This window comes from Magnolia sinica, chromosome 14, assembly GCF_029962835.1.
Source record: "Magnolia sinica isolate HGM2019 chromosome 14, MsV1, whole genome shotgun sequence".
Taxonomy (NCBI): Eukaryota; Viridiplantae; Streptophyta; class Magnoliopsida; order Magnoliales; family Magnoliaceae; genus Magnolia; species Magnolia sinica.
In genome coordinates this window covers 1,426,003-1,451,213 of record NC_080586.1, presented here as the reverse complement: position 1 = coordinate 1,451,213, position 25,211 = coordinate 1,426,003, and the positions used below count along the sequence as shown (strand labels likewise).

Below are 25,211 nucleotides of genomic sequence, written 5' to 3'. Positions count from 1 at the left end.
TTTGTGATTGGGCTTGATTGTGCTGGTAGACTACTTTTCTTGATTCATCTTTGCGTGTTTCTGTGGTCCCCCAACACTATTTTCCACCATCGCGACACTCCAAACATCCTACTATTTGAAATCTTTTTGTTGACACAATGATGTATATCTTCCATCCAAACTGTTCATTAGATAATTATGAAGGAAAGGCATAAATATCAACTTGCTCCAAAATTTTTATGGCCCTAATATTATTTCAATGATGGACATTTAATACTTGTTATTTTTTGTAGTATGGTTTATTTGATTTTTGAATTAACTTTTTTTTTTTTAGCTCACATCCTTAACATAATTTGACACAACCAATAAATAGAACATATATGATAAAATATAATAGTGAGCCTAACCTTTACAACCTTTGTTATATGTATACCTAATAGTATCCTAATGTACGATATACCATTAAATAGTGACTTCTTACACGTAAAATCTAATCTATAAGATTAGTACTAAAATTTCCGAACGCAACAAAATTAACTCGAAAGTTTTTTGAAGATAAGATCATGTGATTAATCTTATGAATTATTATTTTGATAATTTCAAGTTAAAAAAATAAATAACTAGAAACACTTTCACCTAGAAACGCCGTACGTGTACACATGCCATGTGCATGGTAGATGCATTTAGGGCCTGTTTGGACGGATGGATTAAAAGGGAGTAATCGGTACTCTATGGGATTCGCGAGTCCACTCCACTAACGTAGGGGCGACGGTGTGTTTGGTTTGACGAGGAGATAAGGCGGATGGCAGTAACAGCGATTTTCTGCTAGATTCGGCAGTCCATCCATCTCCTCCTCTCTCTCTGGATGGCATCTCGAGCCCATTCCGATCCCATCAGCAGTCCTGCGTTCGGACGTCGACCCACCGGTATGGATACAACACCGGTATGGACGGTGTCAAAGGGAGCACCCGCCGGTATGGATACAACACATGCATCATGGTGGGGTCCACAGAGATTGGTGACGCTACGTCAGTATTCAGTAGCAATTTGGCTACTCGAACAGGAAACGGATTGGCTACTCCCCCTGCCACCAGCCCAGTGGCTGATGTTCCGTGCTCTGTGGACCCCACCATGATGTATGTGTTTCATCCATTTGTTACCGATCATTTTAGGGTTAATGTCAAAAATTAGGGGGATATAATTCTGACGTTGACCACACTAGAGGAAAATAATAGTGATTGGATATCCACTATTAAAATCTTCTTAAGGCCCGATGTACTGTTTATTTGACATCCAATTTATTGATTAGGTCATACAGACCCAAATGAAAGGGAAAGAAAAAAAAAACAAAGATCAGCTTGATCCGAAACTTTTATGACCCCCAAAAAGTTTTAATGGTTGACATTCATTCAACACTGTTTCCTGTAAAGTGCTCCACATGAGATTTGGATATACTTCATTTTTTCTCTAATAACATAAAATGATCTTTAAAAAAAATGAATGGACGGCATGAATGAAACACATACATCATGGTAGGGCCCACAGGCGTCCCTTACATGACGCAGGCTTTAATCATGCCTGTCCGTACACAGTAGTTGGGATAGCTTTTTAATTCCATGCCCGCCCACCTGACGCAGGCTTCCCATACATGCCATCTGTACACAGTAGTTGGGATAGCTTTTCAAATCCACGCCTGTCCAAACAGGACAACTGAAATGAATCCTCGATGGACGGCCCTTCCCAAACGGGCCACCTAATCGGACTCCGGATTTGTAATCACAAGTGGATCGTAGACAATCCACTAACAACACATTAATTGCATTGATAGCTGTGCAATCCAATTGAATCCCATCCACTACACTTTAATCCGCCCGTCCAAACGGGCCCTTAAGGTTCAAACAGTGGCGTACCGCCCCATCGACAGGCATTGGAGTGTCTGTGTTTTCTCACCACACGTGAGGCACGGGGGATGAATTTGAGTTAGTACCGCGTACCAGTCAACTCAACAACGTTGTTAGAAACGATCCTATGCGACGTTGTACGTAACTTAATATGCAACGTTTTTATATTTTCTACTCTAGTGTCGCTTTGGTAGAACATCCTACCCGTGGAAAGGGTGGAACATACCATGACTATCACCTGGAGAGAAAACTACAACAAACCATTTTTCATGTGGGCCCCACTTGCGTTGAACTAGACGATCGGCCGCACATTGTTTTCAATTGGTGTAGCCTGTCCGATGAACGAACCATCCTGGATTCTGTCTCAGGTGATATTTATGATGTGGTCCACCTTTTTCACGGATCAGATTTTATATCCAATCAGCACGTAAGTGTAAACTAAACATTAGATATGATCATTCTGCAGCAAAGGACATCCAAATTCCCATTCAGGACAGTTGGTTTCACAGAATCATTCTCATTTGTTTTTACTTGTTTGGATGTCACGAAATTTCAACTTCGAGAGCACATGGAACGATCTTAACGTACCTGGCTCAAAGGGACTCGTGGTTTGGACTAGACTTTACCTTCGCTATCTGTCATTGTAGCCTGAATATAATAGACGGTACTCTGTAGGTCCCACCATGATGTATTTGTTTTATCTTAGTTGTTTATCTATTTTTTCGTATTATTTTAAGGCATGAGTCCAAAAATAAGTCACATCCAAATTTCATGTGGACCAAATTACAGGAACATTGGTGATTAAACGCCCACCATTAAAAACTTTATAAGGCACACTGTAATATTTATCTTCGTCCAACTTGTTGATTAGGTCACATAGATGAAGGGAGAACACAAATATCAGCTTCATACAAAATTTTTGTGGCATCCGAGAGTTTTTAATTGTGAGTGTTCAATTACCATTGTTTCTTGTAGTGTGTCCACATGAGGTTTGGGTATGATTCATTTTTGGGCTCCTACCCTGAAATGATATGAAAAATGGTTGGACGGTGTCTTATGTGCGTTGTCATCAGTGGGGCAAACCACAATGTTTGTATGACATCCACTTTGTCAGTTAATTTCCCTAGCTGGCAGTGTAAATGAATCTAAATTTGAGGCAGTTTGAAAACTCAAGTGGGCCAGACCACATGGAAGACTGAGGGTGAAAACAACTTAAGCTTTTTTGGGACCACTGTGTCATCAATCCATTCACAAGGTTATTCCCACCTAGAAAAATGTAAAGCTCAAATATTATCTCCGTGCAAAAGTTATGAAGCCTTGAAAGATTTCAATCACAGTCGCTCAATCCCAATTCCCACTGATTGGGTGGCTTAATTGAGCTTTAAATAATTTTCAACTTGCACCATAACATGAGCTGGGGAAATTGATGGACAAAGCGGATGTCACACAAACATCTCCGTGAGCCTTACAAAGGTTTCACATAGCTTTAAATCATTATCAGCTCATGCTCTGGTAAAATTGATGTACAGAGCGGATGTCACATAGACATCTCAGTGTGATTTTTGATGTGGAGTGGGTCGTGGACACTTTCATGGCCAAGATGGATTAGAAAAGGCCTGATGGAAGATGAAGATGATCCGGACCTTTAGAACTTAAAACAAACGTATCTCACAAACCCAAATGAGTTATCAGACATACAATTACATTGACAATCGAATTCCTATTTTAATTTCTTTTTTATTATTTATAGTAAGTTTTAGTTTGAATATAACTCTTCATTAGTTGGGCTTTAGGAGTTGCGTCCAACGTGAAAAGTACTTAGAATAATTAGGAGAACAACATGTTGAGCCAAATAGGACACTTACCATTTTTGGCCGAAAACCATGAGGTCTAATGGAAATGACGACCGTCTCTAAATAGTAAGTTTACTTTTTATAGTAAGTCACGATTTCTAGTAGTTTTAGTTATAATATGAGTTCGAAACTTCTTTCCGGAGTTTATATTATTATTTAAGAGGTTGTAAGCTCATTTTTAATTATCAATTAATTTATTATAAATTTTCTAGAATTATTCTATTTTCTTATTTTTCTTCGTGAATTTGAAGCATCTCTGTGAAGAGTCTATAAAAGTTCCATGTATTCGGAATAGTTATCCTCTTGAGGAAGATGGTGCTCGACCTCACCTACTTCCCTATGTCAGTTTCACATAGAGGCAAGGTCACAGGAAAGCCATTCCAAGCAATCTTGGTTTCCAATTCCAAGGGTTTTCGAATCCCCTCAAAGAGGGAGTTTGAAATCCAAGGTTGAAGCTTGGATTAAATGTAATATCCTACCCATGGTTGCATGTGTAATGTGTGTGTCACTATATATACTACTAATCTATTGGGCACATGACCCACTAATGATATCTCAAAAACAATTAGATTATCAATTGCGTCACTAAAATAAAATAATTTGTGCCATCCAAACATTATCTATGTAAATTAATGGTTAAAAATTATTGGTTAGTCATTCGGATGTGATCTTGTGCTTGTGACCCATCCGAGACTTGGAATTTCATCATTTTCAGGCAAAGTATATATTTCAACGGACTTATTACAACTTTTGTATCAAACATTACATACACACACTAATTAGAAATATTAAAGTTGATTTAGTAATTAAGTTCAAACTCTTATAAATATACTATGCATGGATATTCCCACCTTGAAGGGAATTTCTGGCGCCGTGCTTCTTATTGGTACACATCATTGCCATTCATACCATGTCACAAAACAGGTCAATTTTCTTACACTGAATGGATTACTAATTAATAACCTAGTGACACACGTGCAACTCTAAGAAGGATTTTAGACGTAATCTAAGCTTCCATCTTGAATTTCAAACTCCATCATCTTCCAGGAAATTTGAAAACCCTGGTCTAACAAAAACAGAAAGTTGCTTGCTTGGAAATATCCATGTAGACTACTGAGTCTTATTTACTGGGCACCGCCATGACTCTTGCCATCTTGACTCTGACTCTTATTTATTTATTTTCTTTTTTTTGTCTTGATTTTATTGGACTACATAAATTAGTCTAGAAGACAGAAATCTCCAACCATCCGTCCATGCTCGTGGGCCTCAGTAGGTGATGTATGCCCAGCCTGAGTAGTGGAACGTAAAGTACCGTTTGAAAGTGCACTTGCATCACACGCAAAACTAAGAACAGGTGTGCAAAATCACAACATGGGTACATTTCATATCTAAATTCTGGGTAATATGATTATAAAATGGGTGAAGTGTGTAGAAAATACACCAATGGTTAAGATCATACTCACCAACGCTTTTGATTCTATGTACACGCATCAGAGATGTGGTCCATCATGATTTATATAGTTTATCCGCTCCGTCCATCTATTTTAATAGATAATTTTAGAGCTTGAGCCCAAAAATGAGGCATATAAAATGTTCAAATGGATCACACCACAGGAAACAGTTAAATTGAATATCTACGGTTGAAAAATTCCTGAGGGCCACAGAAGTTTTGGATCAAGCTTATATTTTTGTTTTCCTTTCATCCATGTCTTTATGATCTCATGAGCAGGGTGGATGACAAATAAACATCACAATGAGGCCTGGAAAGGTTTCAATGGTGGAAATCATTATCCCCACTGTCTCAGTGGTATGATCCACTAGATCTTTGGATATGGTTCAATTTTGGGCTCAACCCCTTAAATTAGATGGAAAAATGGATGGGCGGCGTGGATAGACCACATACATTCAAGGTGGGCCCAACTGAGTTTACTCAGTACGATAAGAGAGTAAATGTGATGATTGTCTTTAGCCGGTGTTTGGGTAATTACACCGGTTGCAATGAATTACAAAGATCCATTTTCGGTGCATAAAAATAGCCCACTTTTGACCGAATAAAGGCTGAAAATTAGACGTTAGGGTCATCCAGCGTGGAAGATGTTTTAGGCCAGTCGATTCAAGGTGGACCACCATATCAATGGTCCAAATCAGTATGCTATGGGTCCTGCTCGTAGCGACTCAAAAAATGGATGGGATTTGGCTAGGGACGGTGTGGTCAGTGCTCTATGAGCCCCACTATGATGTGTGTGTTTTATCTATCTTACCCATTCATTTTTTTTAAAAAAATTATTGTATGGCATGATCTAAAAAATGAGGCTGATTTAAATCTCAGGTGGACTATATCATAGGAAAATAATAGTCATTGAATTTTCACTATTAAAAACCTCGTAAGGCCCACTGTAATGTTTATTTGACATTGTTGCTGCAGAAATCTGGTTAGCTCTTTCTGGACCTGCTTACTTGCACGAGGAACGGACAAGGAAGACCCTAGGTAGAGTAGGGGACCCTCCGATACCTAAGTCAGGAAAATGATCTAGATCTAATCGAGTATTGAGATTTTTAGGGCTAAAGATAGTGCATATCTTTCACCATTAGAGATATCTTATTTATAGCTTTTAGGAGAGGCGGTGGCATAGAGGGAATTTTCCTGTTTAGTATATACATGTTGGAAGTAGATTCAGATCTTGGAATAGTAGGAGGATCTTTCGAGATCCTCAGTGAAGATCTTGGGGGTCTGAGCGTGTCGCAGATATCCTTTGAGAACCTTGGAGAAGACTCCAAACGGATTTTTCTTGAGCTAGATCTGATTATCCGAGATCATTAGAGACGCGCAATGGGAGACCGAGGTGGTTTTGGCCGACTTGACCAGGGAGTGGCGTGTTAACCTGGGTCATGAGGACCCGATTCATGCTGACCTGCGCTATACCGACCTATCTCCTTAGTCGGGCAATGAGGCGGGACGTCCCTTAAGAACTTTGGGGATCTTAAAACTGGCGGAGGTAGTACTCTTTCAGGTGCTTGTGCATGTTAGAGAATGTCCCGATCCAATGACGATATGCCGAGCTCGATCTTACTCCGACCTTGAGTTTTGAGTATGGAATTGAAACCGTTGTATTATCCGACCTGACCTTTAATCATTGATTGGTTTATTTTTCCTACAGACTTAGATAAAAGGAAAAAAACAAATATCAATTTGATCTAATTTTTGTATGGCCCCAAGAGTTTTAATGGTGGGAGTTCGATCAATATTGTTTCTTATAATGTGGTCCAAATTTTTGGCCTCATGCTATAAAATGACATGAAAAATGAATGTACAGCATGAATGAAATACATACATTATAGTGAGGATACTTTAGATATCCTCAGTTACGGAATCATGTTAAATTGCCAAAGTTCCCATCGAACGGTTAAGATCATCCGATGAAAATGAACTTCGAGCCACCAGCCCACTTTGTTGACCGGTCAGTAGGACTTGCATCATGTTGTGATGCAACGAGACAAATGTATCAATCCTTTTTATATTCTTATTTAGACGGTTAAGATCATCCGATGAAAATGAATTTGGAACCACCAACCCAGTTTGTTGACCGGTCAGTGGGACTTGCATCATGTTGTGATGAAAACAGACAAATGTATCAATCCCTTTTATATTCTTATTTAGAGAATTTTACAAAAAAACAAACGAAACAAAACAAAACTTCTTACTTAATATCTACTTAATATTGAATTATATATCGCTATTAAAAAAAGGATTTCAATAAGCTGCCGACTCGAGTGGGCCCTATCATGATGTTTATGTGAAATCGACACCGACCATCAGGTGCGTCACCCTCTGTTAGGCCCTGAATTCCAAAGTCAGATCCATCCGTGATTCAGGGGAGGCACATGATTGGAAAAGGTGTGTAGGAAAATGCTCACCCTCCAAACTATTTCTCATACTGTAGCTCACTTGAATTACAGATGGGCCTGATTTTTGGGCCATGGGTCTAAATTGAAGCGTGGTGTCTAATGGTTGGAGTGGATTTTAAATTATCATTGAAGTAATTGATGTAAAAAATCAAGGTCAACATGTTTCCTTTTATATGGCCCACCTGATTCGCAGGCCAACTGATTTTAAATCCTGAACCGGCCGTGAGATTATACTTCTAATTATCCAAGTGTGTATCACTTAAAATCAGTGGGGGGCGTCCCTCTCCCTTGTGTACAAGAAATCTTCTGCTTATAGGGTTTTATGACCACCTTTGATTTCTCACGGGGCCATCGTGACATGTACGTGAGATCCACTCTAACTATTAGATGTGTAATCTAACGTTGTAGCAAGGGCCAATAAATCGTGATGATCTGTGATTCGGGTACACCACATCAATAAAAGTAGTTGGGAACGATTGATTGTTATAGGGCCCACCATGTTGATTATATAAAATGCACTCCTAACCATTAGATGAAAAACAAACATTTTAGTTTAGGGACCCAAAAATCATGCATATCCGTTGTTCATCTGGGCCACCCCAAGGGAAAACATTTGGATGATGAGTGTCGTCTTACATACTAAATGTGGTCTATCTAAATCATGAATTATGGATGAGTCCAATGTTTATTTATTTTAAATTTTTATTTTTAATTCCGAGGCTAATATGGGGTGATTATTAGGGAGTGTTTGACACAGGGTATTATATGGGATTAGGTGGGATAGAATTGCATTTACTTGTCCAATTCCATCTAGCATTTGGAGAAGATGGGAAAGGTTGGGATTAGGTGGGATGGAATTGCGTTTAGTCCTGTGGAATTGCATTTAGTCTCATGTAAGATTTTTGTGGATTTTGAAATCCATTACACATGGGCTTCACATTGATGCGTGCATTTATCCATGCCGTTTATTCATGTACACCATTTACATGTGACATTCTGACTACATTAGTGTACAAGTGAATGGCATCCGTTGTAAATATGGTCTGTTAATTACAATTCCACAATCCACCAAATATGATTTTGCTTATTCCAATATGTTTCATAGCAAAAATTTTATCCCAAACATGGGATTGGATGGCTCCAATACCATGGTATTTCCAAACATGCCATCATTGTACACTAATGATGTTAATCCCATCAAATACGATTCATTTCCAAGGGCAGGTGACGGGTGGATTCATGTAAAGATAACCGAAGGACCCACCCTAGCCACGGACGCCTTTTCTGGCTGAGCTCTATTAGCTACGGACAAAGTCAGTACCGATTTGACTACTGAACTACCTTCCTCAAGTTCCATGGACCCTATCGTGATGTATGTGTTGTATCCACCAACTAATCATTTAGAGATATCATTTAAAGACATTTTGCAAAGACTCAGGTAGATCCAAGCTCAAGTAGACCCATCACATAAAATAATGAGGCCACTAATGCTCACCGTTGAAACCTTTTTGAGCTTACCATCATATTTATTTGAAATCCAACCTGTCCATAAGTTAACAAAGACACGAAAAAATTTAAAACAGAACTATTAGCTTAATCTAAAACTTTCATGGCTCCCAAGAATTTAATGGTAGTTATTTAATATCCATGTTTTTTGCTGTGGGCAACTTGAGCTCTGTACCTGCCTCATTCTTTGTGTATACTTACGTGGAGCCTTATAGAAATTAGTGACGTCACTTCAGTAGCCAGTCTGGTACTGTCTATGTCTCGCAACAGATTCATTCAAAAACGTCTTCTGACACCAAGATAAGCTCAACCGGCAGAATGTGGAGATACCCCGTTTCAACACTTGAGGTCTTGGTATGGATCCCTAGCAGGGGTGGCTAACATGGAGTGTCTGTACTGACATGGGTGTGTGCTAACAAGCTAACTAAAAAAAACAAAAACAAAAAAATAAAAAAAATAAAAAAAAATCGTTCCTGAAACATGTACCCGAATGTTTCTGGTAAAATTCCCCATTGTTTAATAAGGTCGTATTAGGAGCAATCAGTTGGACAATAATCCAGTGTCCAATTCATCAAAGGAAACCAACTGTAAAGGATCTACAAAATCCAACCCGATTGAGTAATTTTCCCGTGATGAAGGACATTTAATGATTAATCTGATCTATTCATCATGTGGGACACACCGACGAAAAAAGATCCAATCTCCCGATTCTGTCCAAGTACTTGTGTTGCCCACCTGATGATTGGATCGGTTTGATTATCACGTTGGAAAATGTTACTTCTTGGACCAACCATTTGGACCGTTTGGATGCCATCAAATTAAAGAATTTAAAAATTATGTGGTAGTTGGACCATTAATGATAGATCCAACTAGTTGCATATAAGACCCCCTCTTATTTAACACCGGAAGCAGTACGCGGTCCACGTGTTAGGTGGATTATTTTTCGTAATGCATGACTTGATGCATGCGTATATTTTCTCAAACCAGAATTTCTATGGCTATTCGCGCACATAAATATTCAAAAGGTGATTGACTGTACACATGTGGAAAGGGAACTGCATGTGAGATCTACGACACTCATCATGTGGGGCCCATTGTTAGTATGCCCTGTTTAAAATTTGAGAATGGTCGACTTGTTAGGTGGGCCATGCGTGTGGAGAATGGGTTGGGTGGTGAGGATAACATGGTATATGTCTTTTCCACCTATATAGCCTAATTTTTATCTTTTTTTTGTTAACTTGTCAGTACACCCACCGTTAGTTGACCCCTCACTAGGGATTGATACCATGACTTCGGTGTTGAAACGAGGTATATTTCACGTCTACCACTTGAGCTACAGATCGGGGTGTAACACTCAAAGACTTTTTATCTTTCACTCAGTATTTTCCATCTACATAACCTTCTTGACTAGTGTAACACTCAAGACTTTTGGGGCCAGCGAATGTTAACGGTGGCCCCACCTGATGAGTGATCCGAATCTCACACTCATATGCCATGTTCGCTCGTGCATGTGTGCCTTGAATTCTCCTCTTAAATCTCTACACTTCGCACTCAGATTTTTAATAAGTCAAAGTGGGGTTTGTTCTTAACTGATCTAAACCGTTGACGAGAGAGGCACACAACGTATGGGCCATGCATGAAAATTGCAAGAGATTCAAATATCAAAACCCTTGAATTGATCTTCAGAAAATCAAAGGTTAACAAGGAAAATACAGAAATATACCAATCACGTCAATGACTTTTCTGTACGTCTTAAAACCACCGACGTAGGTGGTGTTGGGGTCACCATGCAATCCGCGTCCCCTTTGTAGTGTTTTCCATCATGTCAATGGTTTGGATTGCTGAAAAATGGGACCCGCTTGTACTGAGTGAAGGCCGGAGCGTCCGTTGAAAACTGGTGGGGTGCATTGTGGACTCGAACTGCGTAGTGCAGAACACAGCACACCCCGTACACGTGACAAAATTCTGTGGGCCCACCATCATGTATGTGTTTTATCCATACCGTCCATCTATTTTTATAGATCATTTTAGTGCATGAGCCAAAAAATGTGGCAGATCCAAAGCTCAAGTGGACCACACCATAGTAAAGAGTGGAGGCCACATAAGTTTTGGATCAAGCTGATATTTGTGATTTCCCTTTATCCATTTATGTGTGACCTTATGAACAGATTGGATGGCAAATAAACATCATGGTGGGCACTCGGAACGTTTCAAGGGCCACTTGAGCATTGGATCTACCTCATTTTTGAGCTCATGCCCTACAATGACGGGGAAAAATGAATGGACGGCGTGGATAAAACAAATTCATCGTGGTGGCCCCACAAATTTTGCGACGAATACACAATACTCACGCGTGTCTTCTGCACTACGCAATCCGAGTTCGTGCATTGGATTTGGACTTTGAGAGCGGATTAGGTGTTACCCGGGTAACATAGCAGTGTGGGTATCCCTGACCATGGGGCCTGCTTTAATGTGTATTTTGTATATCCACGCCATCTATCATTTTTTCCAGATTATTTTAGAGTACAATCCGAAAATATAAGTTTATCCAAATCTCAAGTGGGCCACAAATTAAGGATTGAATTTCCACCGTTAAAAACTTCTTGGGGGCTACGGTAGTTTTGGATCAAGCTGATATTTGTGTTTTCCATTCATCCAAACATTACCGCGGGCTCTTCAAAATGTTCTAACGGCGTCCGTTCAATGACTACTTTTTCCTTCGATGTGGCCCAATTTAGATTTTGATTTGCTTCCATTTTAGAAAAACGATCTAAAATGAGTTGGAAAAACTTATAGACGGTGTGGATATACAAAAACTCATCAAGGTTGGCCCCACAGCCAGGGAAGCACCCAATCCACTCCCTATAAAACACCCATCTTGTTAAAAAAAATAACAACGGAATTAAAAAAATAGTTTTGTCACTTACAGAAAATAAACTTCCATTAGATTTCTCTTAGGGATGTACAGGGAAAATTACCAAATTAGTGAGATAGATTTATATATATAATTAAAAAACGTTTAACTTTTTACAAAAAAGTACAGTAATTAGGCAAATACTCACATGCTTCCTGTCAAAATTCCAAACATCAACCAAAACACATAAAATAAATAAAAATAAAATAAATAAAAAACTGCTTCGGACGCCAAACCATTAGGGTGACAGGAATTCTCTGTTGACCTGATAACAGAGGATCCCGACTCAACACATAAATATACATGTAACCCTCCCTGAAGGAGCAATCCATGTAACCCTCCCTGAAGAATCTCTCTCTCTCTCTCTCTCTCTCCCTCTCTCGGCTGCAAAATAGAGAAATGGGCTACCTTGAAGTTCTTTTAACGGCTGTGATGCTGGCAGTGATCCTAGGGCTGTGGAAGCTCTTCATGGATCTCATATGGAGGCCATACGCCATAACAAGGCACTTTGCCAAACAAGGGATAAAGGGGCCTTCTTACTCAATCCTCACAGGATCTCTCAAGGAGATTGAGAGGCTTGAATTGGAAGCTAAACAGAAGCCTATGGATCCTTCATCACTCGACGTTACACCAAAGGTGCTGCCCCACTACCACCGATGGTCTCGAGACTATGGTCAGTCTCTCTCCCCTCACTTCATTTTGCCTGTGTCTGCCCCATCGAGCTCACATACATACATGGTTGGATAATCGGAACTGTCCATCCTCTTCGGAGGCCACTTTCAGTGGCCCCCAATAATCACGCCGAAAGAATGATTCTGATCCATTTATCCGTGGGCCTGGATTCGAGCCACTGAAAATTTTCTTTTCAGTGGCCAACATTCAACTATTGGATGATCGGAACCGTCCAACCTATATTAAATGGCTCCCAAGAATCACGCTGGAAGAATGATTCTGATCCATTGATTCATGTAGCTGAATTCGAGCCATCGAAAATTTTCTTTGGAGTGGAAAACATTTAACTACATATGTAGATGGGCAGAATCCTCCGTTCATCATCATAAATTTCTTACTGTGGACCGTCTATTGTAGCGTACAGAATATGGACGGTTCTGATCATTGGATTGTTTATACATGCGGTCAGTTTGAGGTGACACATGCTTTCCATCCAAAGTAGCAAAATAAGAAAAATTAACTCTTCCTTCGTTTTTCTTCTTGAGAGAAGTCATTCCGGAAGAAGAAAAACGAAGGTGGGAAAGATTATTTGTTTTATCCATGCCCTCATTCATTTTTTAAGATCATTTTAATGCAAGAACTAACCATTTTTTAAGATCATTTTAATGCAAGAACTAAAAAATTAGGCTGATTCAAATCCAAGGTGGGAAACAGTTGTGATTGGATGCTCGACATTGAAAACTTAATGGGAACCACTAATGTTTATTTGCCATTCAGCATGTAAATAACGTTAAAACACAAAGAATAATTTGATCTAAAACTTTTGTACCCTCCATAAGTTTTTAATGGTGAGCATCCAATCACCACTGTTTCCTGTGGTATGGTCCACCTGAGATTTGCATCTGCTTCATTTAGTGGCTCATGCTCAAAAATACAAATAAAAAAAAATGGATAAACAGATGCAGATTTCCAACAATGGATTCAGCTAGGAAGCTAGGTAGGGCCAAATTCATTCCGTCTGCCTATTGCGAGAGCCCAATGAGAAAACATTTAAGAAAGCAATGCATACCGTTGAAACTTTTATAAGCTCCACCTTGATGTTCATATACCATATAAGCTATTTATGAAGTCATTTTTAGTGGGATGAACTTACAACAAAGAAAACTTAACCTGATATAAAACTTTTGTTGCCATGCAAAATTTCAACTGCGGTTTATCTATTCCCGCTGTTTACGCTGGAGTGGGCTACTTGAGTATTGGATCATCTGATTTTTTTATTGCATGTCTTAAAAGGGATGGACACGGTGGATTTCTCACAAATATCATGGTGGGCCTCACCTAGCTTCCTGGCACAGAAACTCCTTGCCAAAGGCTTTTCCTTTACGAAATCCGCGTCCCGTGGTTCTCGAAGGGCGGCTTGTCTGTCCCTTTGTTCCTTTTGTCTTCCTAGCTTTTTCGGTAAGGATGTGAGACCCACCTACGTATGTAAGACAGCTGCACACACAAAGTTTCAAGTCCAAAGTGTCTAACCGGTTAAGCTGCAAGGATAATATCAAACCCATGCAGTGGATACAACATCCAACCCATCCAATAGAATGGTCCCGCCATGGGGATCATCTCTTGCAAAAATATATCTAATCTACTCATCGAGTGCTCCAAATCATTCAAAGCAATGCTTAGCCATTTATAAATAGGAAAGAAAAAAAATACAAACGAAGGTTTTTTTTTTTTTTTTAATCAAGTTGATATTTGTGTTTTGGCTGCATCCAAGGAAGGTATGTGTGATCTTATGCACAGGTTTGGTAAGCCCAGAAAGGTTTCAATGGCAGGCATCATTGTCCCCACTGCTTTGTATGGTGCGGTCCACTTGAGATTTTAATTTGCTTCATTTTTAGGCTCATGCTTTAAAATGATCTCGTAAGATGAATGAACAGCATGGATATAATACATACATTATGCATGGTGGGGCCATAGATCTTTGCCACGTCAACACGCCAAGGAGGTCCGTGGCATGTGGACGCGACTGCGGTGGATCCCAACTGTGGAGCCCACCATGAAATATATATCCTATTTCCTAGCCGTCCATCCGTTTCGCCGTACCATTTTAGGATACACGGATTAGATACTTACAAGGTCAGTAGCCAAATGGCTACTGAAGTTACGTCACCAAGCTCAGTGGACCCTACCATGATGCATGTGTTGTATCTATACCGTCCATCCATTTGGAGAGATCATTTTATGGCATGAAGAAAATAATGAGATAGATCTAAAGTTCAAGTGGACCCCATCATGGAAAACGGTAGGGACAGTAACATCCACCGTTCAAAACTTCTTTGGGGCCACAGAAGTTTCCGATCAAGATGATATATTTTTTTTTTTCACTTCATCTTTCTCTGTGTTAACTTATTAATAGGTTGGATTTCAAAAATACATCACGGTAAGCCCTATAAATGTTCCAACGGTGGTGTTACTGCTCCCACGGTTTTCTGTGGTGGGTCCACTTGAACTTCAGATCTTATCTTCTTCCTCTTCTCGTACCATAAAACGATCTCTACAAATGGTTGAACGGTGTGGATACAACACATGCATCATGGTGTGTCATAAAACGATCTCTACAAATGGTTGAACGGTGTGGATACAACACACGCATTATGGTGGGTCACCAGAGCTTGGTGACATCATCCATTTGGCTACTGACCTTGTCAGTATCCAATCCCCGTCCAAAAAAATGCAGCAGGTCTAAAATCAGGTGGACCATGCCATAGGAAAAGTAGTGATTAACCATTAAAAACCTCTCGAGGCCTTAGATGATATTTGTGTGGTCCTTTAAGGCTTTTATGACCTTATCAACCAGTTGGATGGCAAATAAATATTTCAACGTACGCCCTTATAAAGTTTTTAATGGTGGGTGTTCAATCAACACTGTTTACTCATGTGTGGTCCACCTAAAATTTGGATTTGCTTCATTTTTACGATCACATCGTAAAATGATCTGGCCAAACCGATAGATGAAGTGGATAAAATATATGTACATCATGGTGGTCTCCACAAAAAAATTTTAAAAAAAAATTTTAAAATTTTTTTTAAAAAGTTTTTAAAAAAAATAAAAAATGTTGCAAATCTTTGCCTTTTGCATCGCATGGCTGAAAGGTAATCCTGATCGTTCAAATCTGATGACCCAACTGGATGGAGCATAAATCAAAACTCATAAGGTGAGTTACCATCTAGTTTAAGATCACTTACTATTTTACTTCTAACCGTCCACATGATGGTCACCAACTGAATGGTTAGGATTTCTTTTTCAGCGTGATCTTAGAGATATATTTTACCTAAAATATCCCCACAATTTGAATGGTTGAGTCACCACCATTTTCAAAGTGGTCGTGAACTATAGTAGGAGTTGGGAAGTGGAAGGCAGAATCGATTCATTGCTGCAGACGTGTGTGGGCACTAGATCTAAACCATTCGTTTGATATGTCAAGCAGTCAATGGTGCATATTCAAGACTTCACTCTTTCATAGAAGGCATGCAAGTGGACACAAATAATTACTCCCACGTTCATACGGTGTGGCTGAGTTTTTTAATAGGCTTATTATAGTATCTTCTCTTCATCCTAGTGAGCTAGACCTGATTAACGGTTTTGATGAAAGATACACCATATGGTGGGCCACGCATAGATCTTTGGACGGCATTCATTCACACACATGGTGTGACCCATTTAAGTTGTCAATCTCACTGATTTTTTTTTACCTAAAGACTTAAAGATCAAGTATAGAACCTGATGAACAGAGTGGATATTATACTTAAAATATGGTGGGCCCACATACGTAGGTGCCCATTATGTAGAGTACTCAGTCTCCCTCCAAGACGTGGGCACGAGACAACCTGAGTTGGCTAACTCAACTCGTTTGAATCAGTCCGATCCGACTCGACTTGAACCAAATGGGTGAGTTGGTCTGAACCAAGCTTTGCCCAATTTGAACTCAAACCGATGAGTTCGAGTTACCCAGTAACTCAACTTGACTCGACTTGAAACTAGATCTAGTTAGACTCAACTCGATCTAAAACCCAACTTGACCCGACTCTGTAAACTTACCCTGACCCAATCCCAACTTCTCTCTCTCTCCCTCCCTCATCCTCCTCTTCCAAGCCCAGCAACCACCCACCACCATCACCCTCCTCCTCCTCCTCTCTCTCTTCTCCACTCCCTCCCTCCCTCTCTCCCTCATCTCTCAATTTGACTTGGTGCCAACTCGATGCAAATCAATACTTCTAACCGGATCGAACTCGGTCCGGATCAATCCAGGCCGGACAGAACTCGAATCGAGTCCGACATGCTGGACTTGGTATCAAGTCGAATCGAGTTCAGGCCATACCTATTTCAAAACCGGATCAAGTCAAGTTAGCCCTAACTCCATCCTACTCGACTCGTTGCCTAGCTCTACTCCCTCCGCACATCCCCAATGGAAGAATAATAAAATAGCTTTTATTAGCTTATAACAACCATGAAAGTACAATGTGCTCACACGTAAAAACTAAGTACACGTATGAGAGATCAGCACCGTTCATCAAGCAATCCCAATAATGAAAACGTGATATATAAAAAGACATGCATTGATGATCATCGAGCGGGCCACCCAAATGTATGAAATGAATAAACAATTAGATGAAATAGATTGATGGTTCAAATTGTATGTTCTCTGTGTGGCCCACTTGTTCATCTTATTTGCCTGATTCTAGATGCACGGAGTCTATGGTGTATTGTCCTATCTTACACACACGTGACTCATTTCCACGTGCGACTTCGGTAAGATTGCGTGTAGCATTTTTCTACATTAATCTATTATAATATCCTACTTCTATTTCTATAGTGCTAGTCTCAATCTTGGATTCATGGATCACAATTCCTCGATTGTGGACCGTACATTTATGGCAGCCTTTGTGGGGCCCATATCATGACCTGATATGTGTAAGGTGTATGTGGGTGTGGCAGGAGAGACCTTTTTATTTTGGTTTGGGACCCAACCGAGGCTGAGCATTGTAGACCCTGAGCTGATCAAGGAAGTGTTGTCTACGAAATTTGAATACTACACAGTAGACAAGCCAGCCCCATCAGTACATGCACTTCTAGGGAATGGTTTGCTCTCTCTTACTGGGGTTGACTGGGTCAGGCACAGGCGAGCCGTTAATCCTGCCTTCCACGTTGACAAACTCAAGGTAACATACTACTCCCCTTTCCTTTCTTTCTTTTTGCTAGCCTCATACATGTGGCTCGTGTGAGGACATCAGATCCGTTTATGATGTGGGACAGACTGTCTAGATCATCTTGCCAAATATTTAGGTCTGGTTGACGATCAGGTGGGCCACGTATTTACAGTAACAATGGACGGTGTACAATAAGTATTTTTAGAGTATACATTGTTTCGGTGCATGTGTGGCCTACCAATTAGAAGCCGTAAGCCTATGAACATTGTTTGTGGTGTCTTGCTAATAACCCAACTCTCTGAGTGAGTACATCTTATCTACTCATGCTAGCTTACATCTGTGCAAGATCCAAGCCGCTCATCAGGAAGATCGTACACCTCAGATGAATTCTCTCATCTGATGGGCTAAATATGTACGTTGAATTTCAAGTACTGGTGAATTCTCCTGAAAGCCCATCCATCTTTGCGTGCCTACAACCCATCTGATATTTGTAGAAGTCTGATTTATGAGATAATGGATGTACCTGATGGGACCCACACACTGAGCGGCTTAGATCATGTATGTGCACACCACGTTACCATGTGTGGGAGGCGAGTGGCAAAAATCCTTCCTTACTCATGTGCATTTATCACGGACTCAGATGTGGGACAAAATGGCCCCCAAAAAAAAGAAAAGAAAAAAAAAAAGCTGATCTGTGAGAGTTTTTTAAGTTATCACATTTGGACGATGCTTTGGCACTTTATAGTATAATCAATAAGTATCGTCAATCTTCTAAGCAATTGATAGAAGGTTAGGTTTATTAGATTCATCTAACTAGAGTGATTTTTAAGAAAGATGACAAAAAAGGTGGGCCCCACATGATTAAAGGTGCAAATCGGTGATTATATCTTTTGCTTTTTTTCTTTTTTTTTTTTGTTTTTTCTTATTTGGGGCAACAATAGAGATGGGCATGAGACGATTCGACTTGTCTGAGTTGTTTTGATCGAGCTCGATTCGAATTGAGTGGGTGAGTCGATCGGAATTGAGTCAAATTGAGTTGAGTTCAAGTTACCTAGTAACTCGACTTGACTCGATGCGAAATTCAACTCGGTATTGACCTGGCTTGATTCAAAACTTGACTTGTATATATATATTAGTAAAAAAAAAAAAAAGCTTTTGAGTTGAAGGAGAAGTTGCAATTTGGGCAAGCGAATTTAGGTTTTGAGTTGTGATTTTAACCTGTAGATACCCGTTGCACCTGGCCTAACTCGGTGCTGACTTAACTTGACTTGGTATTTTAGATAGGGTTGAACTCGGTCTGGATTAGTCCAGGTCAGACCCGGACTCAGATCGGGTCAAACATGCTGGACTCGGTACTAAGTTAGATCGAGTTCAAGTTAGACATATTTCAAAACTGGATCAAGTCAGGTCAGCCCTAACTCAATCCAACTCAATGCACAGCAGCTTTAGGTAACAATGTGACCGCAGCTTTCTTAGACGATGGTGGGGAATGGGAGTGGCTCTTTTATTTTGCCGTCAGATGATATGTTATTTGACTCTGTCTCTTCCTCGATATTTTCTTTATAAAGTTGTGGTTATCTTTTAAGAAAGTATAATTAAATGAAACTAGTCAATTATTGGATGGTTAGGATCATCCAAGAGGGATGGGCTACAAGGTGGGCCCATGTGATGGACCATCCATATCGATGATTGAGTCTTTTCTAGTATTATCAATTCATTGATTACATGATTAGGATAATCCCATCAAAATGATTTTTATTTATCAATTGAATGATTAGGATGATTTTATGAAGTTGTTTTAAGAGTGTTGTATGATCAAAGGTTGGAGGTCACATGTAGAAAATCATAACCATTAATCAGACTTTTTCTAGTATCATCATCTATGTGGATCATCCATTTCCCAACCATTGTGATTTTTTAGAGGGATGATTTACATTACGGTAAGGCCTTTTTTTTTTTTTTTTAATGTAATTAATATGGATCGTTCATTTCCCCAGCCTTTGAAAAATGATTTTATAGAAAGTCGAAGGTGGGCCCATCCGATGGACACTCCATATCTAGGGATCATTTTTTAAAAAAAGCAAAAATAAATATACGCTATCTATTTTTTGTATCCATTTATCAGACGGTGAGGATCTTCTGATTAAATAGTCTTTTAAGAGGGATGGGCGACCAAAGGTAGGCCCCATGTGATAGATTGTCCATGCCAATGTCCATACCTCTTTATAGTATAATCAACATGGACCATTATTTTCCTAGCCTGCCCAGGATTATTTTTTTCCTATGTGGCATAGAGACAGATCCAGACCATTCATCATGTGGGGGTCACCTTTATCCCTCTATGGCTAAAAAATCAGATCTTCTCACTTGTCAGGTGGGCCACACAAGCATCAGTCATATATTCTAGATATGATGAGTACTGGACCTTTCTTTATTTGTGGCCTCACCTGATGAGATGGTTATACTCCCAGCAAGATCTTTATCATCCCATCCATGCGGCCCACCATTTGAACGGTTCATTTAAGTGTTACCAATATGGCACATGTACAGTATCAGTATCTATGTACGGTTGCGATTGGGTTTATGTATTCAAATGTCACTCTCCCATTCCTAATGTTTGCATTTCAATCTATGTAGGGAATGATAAAGAGAATGGCTGCATGCTCACAATCCACCCTTGATCAGTGGGCCAATGAAATGGCCCACCCAGGAGGAGATCAGAAGGATTTCGACATGCATAAGGAGTTCATGCAGCTAACGGGAGACATCATATCTCACACATCATTTGGGACCAGCTACAAGGAAGGAAAAGAAGTATTTCAGGTGGAAAGAGAACTCCATCACATGGTCATTGAATCTGTAACAGATGTCAACATTCCAGGCAGCGAGTAAGGACCCTACTCCCACCATCTTCAACCATCCAACGGTCCAGATTAATGGCCCACTAGCTTACATATCATTGGTCAATGGGCTCAGTCTGGATGTCCAAGTTGAGATCTGGCCCGGCCCATGTCTATCAAGATGGGCATATCTAGGCCCACTACGATATGAGCTGTTACTTTCTTTTTTACTTTTATTTTCTTTTAGGCTGATCTGAGCCGACCAAAACCTGGCCCACTTACTGTCCGTCCATTCCTTTGCAGATACCTTCCAACAAAATGGAACAGACGCATGTGGAAGCTTGAAAAAAGGTTGAGAAATCAATTGCGTGCTATCATTGAGAGTAAGCTGAGAATGAGAAATGAAGGGCAGGATGATTTTGGAGATGATCTTCTTGGACTGATGATGAGCATTTCAGAGATTGGTGGGCCCAACAAGAAGGCGAAGATGGACGCCACCTTGACTATTAATGAAATCATTGATGAATGCAAGACTTTCTTCTTTGCAGGCCATGAGACCACATCTAATCTACTAACATGGGCAATGTACTTCCTCAGTATCAACCAGGAATGGCAGGAGAAGCTTAGGGAGGAAGTTGCGTCCGTATGTGGGCCCACCAAGCTGCCGGATGCCGACAATCTTGCACGGTTGAAGTTGGTGAGTACACGCTCCCCGCCATTAAAAATCACACCGATCGGATGATCCTAGCCACTGTTTACAGGACCTTCATAGGAAAAATGCCCAACCAATGGTTACAACATTGGATTGGCGAGGATTGTCTAAACAATGGCTATGATCGTTCGAATGCTGCGATTTTTCAAGTGTGTTCTATCCGCACCTGAATACAACTGATGAACGGTCTTGATCTCCTACCAAGATTCCACATGTATGTGGATTAAGTGCTTGATAACATTCAGTAGGGCCGTCCCGGGTTAGCCCGGCCCCTTACCCCTTAGACGCCCTAAGCCCTGGCCCGGACTAGACCCGCCTGAGCCAGGTAACAATAAAAAGAAAATGACCAAAAAATGAAATAGTCCATTGAGAAAATTTGAAGGTATTTCATCTATTAAAAATGAATCCCATCATATAAATGATTTTGATTATTAGAACATGAGACTGTATCTAAAATTCTTTTAAACTACAAACATACATTTAATGGAAATGGCTCACTAATTATCTTTAAACCATCCATTCATTTTTTTATAAGGGTGGCCCATTTGATTGAATTGGGTTTAGCCCTTGGACTAAGTTTAGGAACCCAAGCCCTAGTCCTACAAAGCCCTAGCCCATTGCCACCCCTGCTATTGGGCACATATCTGAGGTTGACAGTTTTTTTTTTTGGACCTGTTATGTGTGCAGGTGACCATGGTTATTTTTGAAACACTAAGGCTGTACAGCCCTGTGATATTCACGGAGAGAAAGGCCGTTTCAGACCTCAAGCTTGGGAACCTCATGATCCCAAAGGACACTGTCGTAACATTCCCTTTCCCCATCATCCACAGAAACAAGAAGTATTGGGGCGATGATGCCGATGAGTTCAATCCTCTAAGGTTTGCCGATGGATTTTCGCGGGCCGCCAAACACCCCAATGCGCTCATCGCCTTCTCGATGGGACCACGGGTCTGTGTGGGCCAGAACTTTGCAATGTTGGAGGCCAAGACAGTGCTGTCCATGATACTGCAGAGGTTCTCCTTCTCCCTATCTCCTACTTACAAGCACTCCCCAGTGAACAACATTCTCCTTCAACCTGAGTTTGGTGTTCCCATCATCTTCAAGCCCTTGCACATGTGAGAGTTCACGCACTACCTAGGAAGCTGGGACCTTTACATGGTTATGTAGTAATGAAAGTTATAAAAGTCATGTATGGATTTGATGTTTGCGAAGTTACATGTCTATTCATGTTATATACCAATAGCTAATGGGTTATGCTTTCTTTTACTTGATAGTGGGCCATCTTGATGTTTTATTTCTTACTTTTGTTAGATATGAAAAAGGCACATGAGTAACTCAAAAAAAAAAAAAAAAAAAAAAATCATTGGTGAGGAAAATAGATCCGGACACAAACTGAACTAGCTCGGTTAACTTGCTCGGCTCAGCTCAGGCCAACTCGACTCAGATTGGATCGAGTGTTGGGTTTGGGCCGAGTCGAGCCTTTTATTTTTTGTTTGAAAAATTTCGAACCAAGCTCTACACGACTTGAAATTGACTCGATCAGTTCGGTTCAACTCGACTCGTCTCAACCTATATACATTTAAAATTAAATATAAATAATACACACACACACATATAATATCACCCTAAATTTCCTTTTCTTTTTTCAGCTCTAGTTGACCCGACCGGCCCATCCTTCCTCTCTCTCTCTCTCTCTCTCTCTCTCTCTCTCTCTCTGGCCATCCTTTCCTATCCGTGTACTCGGTCGTCTGTCCCTGTTTGAGCACTAGGCCATCCCTGTCCGAGCACTCGATCGAGCATTTGAGCTTCCATGTCCAACTGTACATCCTTGTTTGAGAACTCGAAACCCCCACCCCCCCCCCACCCCCCCCCCACCCCATCTATTTGGGAGCTCGAAAGCTCAAACTCAAGCTCAAATTCAGTCAAGGGATCTCTATTTGCGTCATCGCATATTTTGGGCAGGCTAGATTTTACGCATGCACCATGTGGACTCCACATCTTCTGAGCACTATTGTAGTTTGCGGTGGTACCAGTACCACTGGAGCACGCCCTTAGATGAAAGAGATGATATGACATTCAACCAAAAAAAATAAAGTGCTAGAAGTGAATTTCAATGTCAGGTTAGCCAAATAAATTTAGCGACTGTACCCAAACTATATATATGTTTTCAAAATGAAAACAATTTTTCAGAAAAGAAAAAAGACAAAACGAGATGTCTCAATTTAGCTCAATCCATCTCTGCCACAACTTACAAAGCAATTATTATTTTTTCATATACAATAGAGCTTCTTATATAAGATTATAAATAATAACTAATTTCTTTTCTTCCCCCCCCACCCCCCCTTTTTTTTAATTATTATTTGGTTTTTTGGTTTTATAGGTTGTGGTAGAGATGGATTTAGCTAAATGGACGGATCTTTTCTTTTTTTTTTTTGTTATTTCTGAAAAATTCTTTCCTTTTGAAAACACATATATAGTTTGGGTACTTTTGATAGATTTATTTGGCTAACCTTTTGAATTTCACTTCTAGCACTTTATTTTTTTCGGTTGAATGTCATATCATATTACCTTAATCAAATTCAAGCCAAGTTCGTGTTCGAGCGCGTATGTCTCTCTCTCTCTCTCTCTCTCTCTCTCTCTCTCTCTCTCTCTCTCTCTCTCTCTCTCTCTATATATATATATATATATATATATAGAGAGAGAGAGAGAGAGAGAGAGAGGGGGGGTGTTTACCGACTCGAGTTCTCGGACAAGGACGTATAGTCGTATAGGGAAGCTCAAATGCTCGATCGAGTGCTTGGATAGGGACAACGTAGTGATCGAACAGGGACAGACGACCAAGTACATGAACAGGAAAGGATGGCTAGAGAGAGATTCATATTTGAAATTGAGAGGGGGGTTAGGCCGGTCGGGTTGACTAGGGTGAAAAAGAAAAGGAGATTTAGGGTGATATATATATAATTTTAAATGTATATAGGTCGAGCTGAACCAAACCAAGTCGATTTCGAGTTAAGCAGAGCTCGGTTCAAAATTTTTTCATATTAAAAAAAAAAAGGCTCAAACTTGGCCCAAGCCCAACATTCAATCTTATCTGAGTCGAGCTAGCCTGAGCTGTGTCGAGCAAGTTAACCGAGCTAGTTCAGTTTGTGTCTGGCTCTATTTTCCTCACTATTATTATTATTATTATTATTATTATTATTATTATTATTATTTGAGTTACTCATATGCCTTTTTCATATCTAGCAAAAGTAAGAAATAAAACATCAAGATGGCCCACTATCAAGTAAAAGAAAGCATAGCCGACTAGATATTGGTATGTTACATGAATAGACATGTAATTTAGCAAACATCAAATCGAAACATGACTCTTATAACATTCATTGCTACGTAACCATGTAAATATGACTAGTCGGTCATAGCTTCCTAGCTAGTGTGTGAACTTTCACATGTGCATGGGCTTGAAGATGATGGGAACACCTGTTGTAAATAGATGTCTTAAATCTTGTATCTTACAGTGCTGCTCGACCAGTCGAGGGGGCTGCTCTACCGGTCGAGGGGGTTGCTCGACTAGTTGAGGTCCACTCAACTCAAAGTCCATCAGTGTTGATTTTTTGAGTTCTGGGACGCTTGACTAGTTGAGGGTCAGGCTTGACCAGTTGAGGGTACCCTTCGACCAGTGGAGGCCCTGCGCAGATCTTGCGCGGATTGCATAAACTTGAGGCG

The 25,211-nt window shown here is 40.1% G+C and overlaps 1 protein-coding gene across 1 annotated transcript; it reads left to right on the top strand.

The window, feature by feature from the left end:
- The first annotated feature begins 12,369 nt into the window (after window positions 1–12,369).
- Window positions 12,370–22,789, top strand: LOC131225392 (cytochrome P450 709B1-like). The gene is made up of 5 exons (XM_058220921.1): window positions 12,370–12,732; window positions 17,725–17,948; window positions 20,574–20,824; window positions 21,080–21,473; window positions 22,176–22,789. The coding sequence occupies exons 1-5, from the start codon at window positions 12,459–12,461 to the stop codon at window positions 22,605–22,607; spliced, it is 1,575 nt and encodes a 524-aa protein (XP_058076904.1). The 5' UTR covers window positions 12,370–12,458; the 3' UTR covers window positions 22,608–22,789.
- The last annotated feature ends 2,422 nt before the right edge of the window (window positions 22,790–25,211 follow it).